We start from the raw sequence: 10,541 nt of genomic DNA, 5'->3' as shown, positions 1-10,541 counted from the left end.
AATCAATTATTATAGATTTATATATAAATATTTAAGTTATTTAATTTATTTTTAGTATATATTTTATATAAGTGATTGATTTGATATCATTTTGTTTTTGTCTATTTAGTATGATTTTTTTTCCCAAAAAAAAAAATATTGTATGCACGGATCATACTGTATTATTATATCGTATTCAATACTGAGTACGTATATTAATGTAACCTACTTTTAAATTTGTGATTTTCCTTTCCATAAAATTGTATTCAGCATCATAATTAGTATTTGTATCTGTGTAACATAGACTCGAGTGCAAGCATGGAGAAGGAGAGGATTTCCTAAACTCCGTGGATAATGAAAAGGATATTAACAGAGGAAATGGGTGCAGGGGTTCATCAGTAAATTGCTATGACCAATTATCATTTGTTTTAAGAGTAGTTGAAGGTTTGAAGATGGAGTTACCAAGCAATGTGGAAAATGTGCACACTGAAAGAGAAGATCCTTCTCAGTTCATCACACATAGAGCTAAAGATTTTGTTACTAGCATGAAGGAAATTGAGCATAGATTCTTTCGTGCTTTTGAATCTGGTAGAGAGGTTTCTAGGCTTCTAGAAGCTAACAAAATCATGGTTGGATATTCTGAATCCAAAGGTAATTTGCTACTTAATTTGAGTTACATGTTTAATGTCACATTGCAGAATTTTGTTGGTTAGTTGGAAATATTTTGAGCCTAATTATGAATCTAAGTGCTGATATTCAAATTGTTTAGGGAAGCCTTCTGCAACGGCATTGCTAAGAGCTTTTCGTTCTGTTTTCCATGGCGGAAAAGTGAAACCTCTTTCTAAAGGTAAGTTCTTCTTTCATTTCTGGGAACTGTGAAGTGAAACTGATTACAACGGTGCTAGTTAATATATGGATGGTTTAGTTTTCAGAAAAATTCTTTTATAGATATAAGTGTAACATTTTATGTTTCAGCAGAGTCACCAAATTTGGTGGGATCAGTAAAATAGTAAATGTATTTTTGAATAGGTGATTACTTTGATACAGAGTAAGATTATACAGAGATACAGAGTTATAGCCTCTTTCTTTATATCTATACATTCTTACTTTTTACTCTGCATCGGAGTCATCACCTTTGAATAAAGTTAGTCAAATTATTTATTGTCAATATGACTAGAAATGATGTTGAAATGCAAGAACACGTTTGGTTTTTCTATTTTTCTATGCTGAGTCGGTTTGAATCTATGAACTCGGAAATTAGTTTTCATACATCTGACAATACATCATGAACGAAATGCCACTGTATCAAGCAAGACAAGGCCAAAATGTCAAAATATTAAGCATATATAACAAATTATCTACATTCATTTTAATTTGACTCAACAAACTTTGTATAGACAAATCAATTTAAGGATGTACTAGAGTGAATATGTCACATAAAAAAAAAAAATAAAAATAAACAGGGGGAGTATAATTGATTTCAATTTGATCAACAATTTTTTAACTGTATGAAATTTGTGTCTGCATAAATTGTAGATAATCTTATGGCTTAAGCTACAATGATGTCACTTTATTCCTTTATTTCATTTCCTTGATGCCACTTTGAGCTCTGATTCTTGAAAGATGAGTATGCAGGAGAAGAAAATTCTTGTTAGGTGCAAATTACTTTTTGACACACTTACATAAAAGTGGAGGCCAATTTTATGTATCTTTTGTTTGATATCTAAATTTTATCTAAATTACTTTTTATAATAACTTCAAAATATTTAAAATTTTTTAACTTTTACATTTTTAAATTTAAAATTAATTATTTAACATATTTTATCAATTAAGCAATATTTTTAGACAACATAATAAACACCAAAAGTTGATCAACAAAACAAATCTTGGTTAAAAATAGTGGGACCCACTTTCAATGTGAATGTGTCTAAAGGTAATATGATAAATTTGTGTCTGTATAAAAACAGAAGTTAAACCTCAAATAATACATAACATTCACGAATTGCACTGATTTAATCATTGACTTAACAATTGTATCATTTACGTCTCTGAAATTGTAAAAAATGTATCTAGTTCACCTCATTTCTGGCCTTTAATCTTGCTGCCGGCAGTGATGCGGCAAATAAGTACCATGTTGGAGCTTGCTTGCCTCTGTCGCTCTTGGGCCCTAATCCCATCGGAGCTTGCCTCCGCCATTGCTCAAATAAGAGCCATCTTCACCAAATGTAGGTCTTCATGCTTATCGCAGATCTGGTTGAAGATGACATACTCCTCTCGCGATTCATATATGTTTCTACGTCGCTTGATTTTTCTTCTTATGCCTATTCTGTATTTTTCAATACTCACACGCATTGCCCCAACATCTTTGTCTACAACAACATTATATGGGCTCTCTCTTCCTCCAATCTCCCTCTTGGCTGGTGGAGCTGGCGAATCGGCTTTCTCGGTGGCGCTGTCGATCTTCCGGAGTTTCTTGAAATCAAGCCGGAGCCATCTCGATCGGGCTCTAATTTCTCATCGGCAAATACTGTGGCGTCAGGCTCAAGCATGGTGATGCGATTGTCGAGTTGGAAATTGCTGGAGGAGAAGGTCTGGGAGGCGCCATTGCGAATTGCAGAGATGGTGAGATAGTGTCCTGCGAAGTGCAGTTGACGTCAAAAGGAGTCTGGAAGGGCTCCGGAGAGATGCTGAAGGCGGAGGCAAGCTCCGGCGGGATCAGGGCCCAAAAGCGGCGGAGGCAAGCTCCAACATGGTATTTATTTTCCATATCGTTGCTGGCGACATGGTTAAATGGTTGGAAATGAGGTGAAGAGCCAACTACATGTATTTTTTACAATCTTAGAAATGTAAATAGTGTAATTGATAAATCAGTGCATTTTGTCAATTTTAAGAACCACTTTTAGGGTTTAACTCAAAAAACAAAAATATTTCAAATATACTATAGTATAAGTGTTTCAGTAGTTTTAATCATTGATTTTAATTATAGTATATATCTAATTCAGATCAATGGCTGAAATCAATATTATAATTGAAATCAATGATTAAGATTATCGAAAAACCTGATTCCATGGTGTACGCTTGAAATGTTTCCTGTAAGAACATGTCAATAAAAAGTAATTTTTAAACACCTATTTGAAGAATTGAACTGTTATCTTTTTCATCTCTAAGTCATGTTAGATATGGAACTGGTACAGACTTTTGAATGTTCAAGAAAGACATCACTCTAGGCTAACATTTGATCTTGTATGTAGGACCTGCACAAAAAGTAATTTGTTGGCGAAGGATAGTACCTTCTCAATCATCTTTATTCAAAGACTCTTTAGCTTCACCATCAAAGGAAGATATGGATCAGGATGCTGGTGGAAGCAACTCTTGCACCCTTGAGAGATTATATGCATGGGAGAAAAAACTCTATGACGAAGTCAAGGTACTAAAATCAGAAAAAATAAATAAATTCACACAATGCCATGTCATATCATCATATGTTACTGTCACATATCTCCCCTGTTTTCTTTTTGTCTCAATTCTTAACCTCTGGTTTTCTCACAGTAGATTTCATATGACAAGGTTCTTTACAAACAAAACAAAATAAAATAAAATCAGCTTAGTAATTAAGGGATGAATAAAAAGTCGTGGGGGTATATTTACATTCGGTAATTAAATTATTCTAGATAATCTGATAATTGATCTATCCTAAGAACAAGTAGTCATGTGACGAGTTTGAATAATGTTAAGTGTTTTGTCTGGTTATCATCTTCTCACATGTATTTCACCTCATAATACAAGAACAATTTGTTCTCTAGATACATGAAACTTTCAAAATAATAGTCTTTTTTTTATAGACTTGAAGCGTGGATTATGCACATAAATACTCATATTTTGTGTTTAAATTTTATTTTACTTAGAATAATAAGAATCACAGGCAGGGGCAGATTTAGGGGGACCAACTTGGGCTTCCTAAAATTTCAAAACTTAAAATATATATTATATGATGTCTAAAATGTTTAATAATATATCTACTAATTTCCAGTCCCCTCTTTATAAGAATTTTGGATCTGCCACTAATCACAAGAATAAAATTTTAAACTTTTAATAACAGAAGTTTTGATATTATACCATGAATTAACTTTCTGAAAAAATTTAACTATTAGATAAATGTATACCGTTAGGCTTATATTTAATACTAGATTGTGTTTATACGCGATATGTTAAACAAAAATTTTTCAATTTTTTAACTAAGATATCAATTTAGCTATGTTTCAGGCTAGTGAATCCATCAGAAAGGAGTATGATAGAAAATGTGAGCAACTAAGGCATCAATCTGCCAAAGATGAAAGCACTCGAGTGATTGATAAAACTAGATCGGTAGTGAGGGATCTGCACTCAAGGATAATAGTGGCCATTTATTCTTTTGATACAATATCCAAACAGATTGAAAGAGTGAGAGATGAAGAGTTGCTTCCACAACTTTTGGAATTAAATCAAGGGTAAGTGATGATTCTTCATATTCCATTTATTCTTGTGTTTTTGTTTTGGACTTGAAGCTTTACTTAGTGTTTAAAGAAGATATTCATATACACTATTTTTTTTTTTTTAAGTTCGATGGAATTCAATCAAATTCCTTTTTATTCAGAAAATAAGAAATGCAGCGAAGCAACTTTTTTCACCCAATATTAGTTATTTTTTTAAAACTATTTTACTTATTTTAAATTCTAATCCTAAGTTATAAATTCTTAATATTGTATTGTAAATTATAAACTCTAAATTTTAAAATTGATTAACGTGGACTAACTAAAAATTAGTTGTTTATACTTTTTCTTATAGAATATATATTATTTTTAAGATTTAGGTAATAATATACTCTTTATCTTTATGTTTTGAGATTATGTTATCTGAACAACTAAATCATGAGAATAAGTTTCAATCTATTTGTACTGATTGTTACCTAAAATTTTTCTAGAATACACAATTTTTATTGGTGGTCAAAATATTATTTCCTATATATTTTATAAAATACAACATTAAACATTATGTGAATATAACATTAAATTCTCTCAAAAAGTTTAAAGAGATCAATGCCATTTGAACAAATAAAAAGGAGTCACCAAATATTTCATCGAGGAGTGCTGGAGCCAGTAACTTTTGTGATTTATAGCCATCAAATAGTCATCAATAATAATTTTAATGGTGTGAGATTAGTGTGAGATTTCATCCAATGACTCACTTTTCTTTACTGTTACATGCTGGCCAAAATTTAGAAAAGTTGCTGGCCCTAAACTTTTCCAACTTGTAATTAGTCAAGTAATAATACTAGTATTAATTAGCTCATAAATTGTTAGTCATGCATCGCAGATTAGTTAAGATGTGGAGGGCTATGCTTGAGTGCCATCATGCTCAATTCATCACAATTTCTTTGGCATATCATTCAAGAAGCTCAACAAGAACCATAGAAGCCGATGCTCGCAGAGAGATCCTAGCTCAACTTCTAGAAGAATTCAAGTGCTTTGGCCTAAGCTTCGATAATTGGATTAACAGCCATACCTCATACGTCGAATCTCTCAATGGATGGCTACAAAACTGCGTTTTACAGCCAAGTGATCGTTCCAAGAATAGAAGGCGGCCGCTCTCCCCTCGCCGTGTTCTTGCCCCTCCAATATTTGTTCTCTGCCGTGATTGGTCTTCAGGGATCAAGGCATTGCCGGCCGACGATCTAAGCCGCGCAATCAAAGTCTTTGTATCCGAGCTTTGCCGTGTCATGAAGCAACAAGAAGATAAAGAACTACAAGAGAAACAGAATTTAAGTGGTGAATTAAACAATGAGGAAACAAAGAGCAATAATAATACTATTGAGGATACTAGTGAAGATGACTATGCAGATTTGTGTTGTATACATGAAAGCTTAACCAAGGTTCTTAGTCAAATGACTAAATTTTCCGAGGCATCACTGAAGATGTCTGAAGATGTTAAGCAAAAAAGTCAGGCAGCTCAAGCTGCTTATCATAATTGCAAATCTGTTAGGACTGGGAGATTTTAATCCTCACTTTGTTTGAATGGGGCTGTACATTCATGAAATATTAGTGCCAAATACTAAAACATATAAATAAGAAAAAAAAAAAAAGCATGAAAGAACAAAATAGAAAAATTAAAATTTTCTGTTAATTATTAGTGAACTACTACTTGTTACCTGGTGTGAGGAAATTAGAGACTGTTTAGACTTTTGAGCTTTGGAATTGTAAAATTGTATAATGATTTATGCAGTTTTGGTAATTATTTTTATTTCCTAAATGTCGTTTAACTTTTCCTTCCTCTCTTCCTTTCTTTTTTTTTTTTTTTTTTTTTTTTTTTTTTTTTTTTTTTTTATTTTGGATAAGTGAAGCTGGCCCCTCTTATCGTGTCCAACCTCTTCTTAAAGAGGTTGGGTAAGTGGTAGAGACCATCTTTTTTTGTTAGACCTTTTTATCTTTATTGAGTTTGGTTTTATCTTTTTGGATCAGGGTATAAACAAGAATAAAAATACATTGTGTGTGTATACATAGACACATATTTGTTTTACCAAATATAATATCTATTTGGTAAAACAAATATGTGTCTATGTATACACACACAATGTATTTTTATTCTTGTTTATACCCTGATCCAAAAAGATAAAACCAAACTCAATAAAGATAAAAAGGTCTAACAAAAAAAGATGGTCTCTACCACTTACCCAACCTCTTTAAGAAGAGGTTGGACACGATAAGAGGGGCCAGCTTCACTTATCCAAAATAAGTAATTGCCTTTCCGAATCTCTCATACTATTTCTATCTTTCCTAGAAATAGATTCTAACAAACTCCTAAAATAAAGGGAATAGTTATCCATCAACAAAGGTGGAACTACTCCAAAAGGTGGTTATTTATTCTACTATAAATATACTGACACCCTTCAGGTATATTTACGTTCTAAACTACTAAAAACTTGCCTAAAACCCTTGCTAACTTAAGCATCGGAGTCTCTTGCAGGTACCACCCCTACCTCCTTACGAGGAACTCGAACGGTGGCACCTTGCCGTTAGAATAAGTTGGTGGCTGCCTTGGAAGGAGTCTGGACCTCACGATTCAGGTCCAAATCAACGTTTCAGGTAACTCTCGAAACAGTTCTCAAAATATTAAAAATGTTGTTGTTTATTAAAAAGAGTTTTAGTAAAGGAACACAGTAAAATCAAGAGTGAATACCCATTCCAACCTCTAATTATTTGCTCGTGGGATATGTCGCACTCTAATCATCTTGAAATCCCCAAACGGTCCTCATCCTGAAAAAGAATTGGACAATTCGACTCCTGTAACCTATTAGTAGAAGGTTGCCTATATGATGTCTCAGTTTGTGGGTGATGTGGCAAATATCAGTGCCACGTCACAATGAAAAATTGTTAGAGACTAATGGCCCCTTTCCAAATATAAAACATCATTACAGAGAGTCAAGGATGTATAAGAGATTTTGAACTCTTTAATTTTCCATTAATCTCTTTCGTTTACTCACACATTCACAGAAAGGCCCTAAAACTTTGTCTTCCTCCTTCATTTTCCTCAAAAATACGGTGACAACATTGCAAGTGGTGGTTGTTGAGATGACCCGTTGACGGAAGTTTATAAAGATCAACAAGATTAGTTATTAGTTTCCTGCATTCCTACTCTCCTGTCTTGGTTTTAATTACGTTATAACGAATTTGTTTGATGAACTGGAGAGTGTTGTTATATTATTTTGATGAGTCATTTTTTTTTTGAAATCGAATTAACTATATGATTGTAATGTCTTTGTGGATTTTCTGTAGTGACCTAAGATTTTGTGTATTGTTATCTGCACAAGTTAGAATTAAAAATGTTATATGATTAGTATGTTCTGTTTCTTTTATAATGTCTTTTATGTTTATTGTTATCTTCTCTTGAAATTTTATTTAAACAATTTAAATGATTTATTGTACAATATTTACAGATGTCCATTTTTGTTGTTTCTATATTCAATCATAGTGGAAGGTTCTATAAGAAGAGAAATTTTTTCCATTGGATGTGGACTTTGTCGATAAAAAAGATTTGGAAGAGTTGTTCAGAGGCAGTTTTCAAAGAGACTATAGCATCAGCTAGTGGAACCACTTTAGAGAGGCTGTTCAAGTTCATTCCAACCTCATAATTTAAGCCACTTAGGAAGAATTAACTAATTAGAAGACAAAATTTAGCTTAGTGAAGAACATATACTAGACTCCTAGGTCCTTTTATCATTTGTGTTTCTTATTTATTGGTTTGGTTTTGCTATTGTCAATTTTGGACCAAAACATGAGTATGTCTTGTGTATTGCATATTTTGACTTTTGGATTAGTCAGGATTTGAATTATGATTTTATGATGGTTATCATTTTAAAATTACGAATGCCTTTTGTAACACCCTACCACACGGAGCCTTACGCTTAAGTCGTAAAGCAGAGGTAGCAAGGTATTACGACCTCTAAAAGAAAAGGATATGTACATAAATATAGTTGAATGAGATCATATCTAGGAGCCTTGAAGGATAAGCTAAACAAAAACGATAAATAGAAAATCGTGTCACACTTGCATGGATATTCATAAAACAGACAGGTAAAATCGAAAGAAAACTGAAAACATATATATACATATCAGAGTTCCAAAACTCAGATAGCAAGCTCCAGACTTGACCTGCGAAGCTAAGGCCGGCCAGAGTATATATATATATATATATATACAACCCAAAATAAAACTCAAACCACAAAATAAACACCTGTATCTCCAAGTTAACCTCTAGGAAGGACAAAACACAAATATGTACATGCGGAGATTCTATAAACATATATACGTAACATAAAACAAAATATGACAGTCTAAAAGATAGTTCTTCGCTTGTAAGGAGGGTCTCCAGATGCTCAACGAGGTGCCTCTCGACCTGTATCTGAAAACAACAACATAGTATGGGGTGAGAACCAGAGGTTCTCAGCATGGTAAAGATACCCGCATAATTAATATAAAAGATCCTGAGAGAGCCAGAGGTATTCCTAGAACTTTGACACTTAGATTTTAGCTTAAGGGTTCAACTAAACCAGAAATTAGATAAGTTGTCTAAGGTATTCAAGTTCTAAATCTAACTTTAACCTAATACTTCACGTTCTATCTGCTCCGGTCCTCCGAATCACTGGTGGAACAACCCTCGTCATTCCTCCGCCAGACAAGGGGCCTCTTAGTTGCATAGACAAACATTATAGACAAGGAAAACACAAATAGAGAACCATTTACAGAAGTAGAACAAGTAGCAGATAAGCAGAATTAAACAGTTAAGCAAACTAAAACAATGCACACTCAAACAAAGCAAACAAATGCATATGATATATGCCTGTCCTATGGCTGATGAGTCTCATTTGTCGGTTATACAGCCAACCCGACATGTCCTGGTAGTTAACCATTAGACAGTCCCTCTGTGCGCGCATCCCCAAACTCAATAATATTCCATGGAGTCAAACTCCAAACTCAAATATAATATTCCATGGAGTCACACTCCAAGCTCAAATATAATATTCAATATTCATATATATATGCATGCCCATGGGGGAATCCGGAGAGTTAAAGTGTCCGGTCACATCTTGCGACAGAGGGTCAACAAATAGTCTCAAATACACAAGCCACATAATAATCTCTTTCCTTTTTAAAATAACACTTCAAATAAAAACTCCAATTCTTATAGAAATTTTGGCAGTATCTCCTCTAAAACTCGAATTTCTGCCACCCTTCAAGGGTCCCAACTATCAAATCAAACACCTCTCAGTCCTTCAAATCATTTATAGTAACAAATTATTTCAAAATCAAACAAATACTAATATTAAATCTTTTCCCAAAACCAACCAACTTCAATAGTAAATTATTAATAACAGCTAAACCACATATTTTATTCCATATACACAATCTATCAATTATACGTTCAGTTCATTCCTACCTTAAGTTCTTCTAGCCTAAGTTTTCACGTGACATTAAACATTAACTACAAGAAACCAAAACCATACCTTCGTACGGAATCAAAATATTCGAAGCTCTGGAGAAGCTTTCTGACCGAGTTATCGAAGAAGAAAACGTCCAGAATTGTCTGTACCTCCTAAAATTCCCGTTGGCCAAACCCAAGGAATAGAGGAGCTATGTCACCGTCAACTTTCACCAATCAAAAGTGGTGCCAACGTGTAGAGAAGAAAAATATAAATACTTTTACCGGATTAAATTTTTTATTGGAGTTACGGATTGTAAAAAATCGAAGCTAAACGTTCGGAGGGGTTCACGTTGGTCACGCTCTTCTCTCTCGCCATTTTCTTTCCTTTTTTCTATATATATATATATATATATATGTGTGTGTGTGATAATAAAATAATTTTTAAAAATAAAAAATTCTAATTTATAAAATAAATTATAACTTATTTATATTTTTAAAACTGAGGGTCGCTACACCTTTGGTGTATAGCATTTTGGGTTGTTTCTGTGATTTCTGTGTCATAAATTATGTTGATGTTGATTACAAAAAATGCAACACAACATTTTTCA

General features: G+C 33.1%; 1 protein-coding gene and 1 long non-coding RNA gene across 3 annotated transcripts in view; one reads left to right on the top strand and one right to left on the bottom strand.

The window, feature by feature from the left end:
• LOC107621974 overlaps positions 1-6,067 on the top strand; it is a 7,005-nt gene extending 938 nt beyond the window's left edge. Inside the window, exons 2-6 of one of the 2 annotated variants that reach the window (XM_021113813.1) lie at positions 284-630; positions 749-826; positions 3,231-3,406; positions 4,243-4,466; positions 5,413-6,067. In XM_021113813.1, the coding sequence (XP_020969472.1) occupies positions 284-630; positions 749-826; positions 3,231-3,406; positions 4,243-4,466; positions 5,413-6,013 (1,426 nt within the window). In that variant the 3' untranslated portion in view covers positions 6,014-6,067. Of the gene's footprint in view, positions 1-283; positions 631-748; positions 827-3,230; positions 3,407-4,242; positions 4,467-5,331 lie in introns of both variants that reach the window. The other variant, XM_016323924.2, reaches the window with a different exon arrangement.
• Positions 8,592-10,236, bottom strand: LOC110267865. Its single transcript, XR_002355814.1, has 2 exons — positions 10,016-10,236; positions 8,592-8,913 (listed from the first exon to the last, which is right to left on the bottom strand). It is a non-coding gene; the product is annotated as an uncharacterized LOC110267865 (long non-coding RNA).

This window comes from Arachis ipaensis, chromosome B10 (assembly GCF_000816755.2).
Source record: "Arachis ipaensis cultivar K30076 chromosome B10, Araip1.1, whole genome shotgun sequence".
NCBI lineage: Eukaryota > Viridiplantae > Streptophyta > Magnoliopsida > Fabales > Fabaceae > Arachis > Arachis ipaensis.
This window is presented reverse-complemented; position numbering and strand designations above follow the sequence as displayed.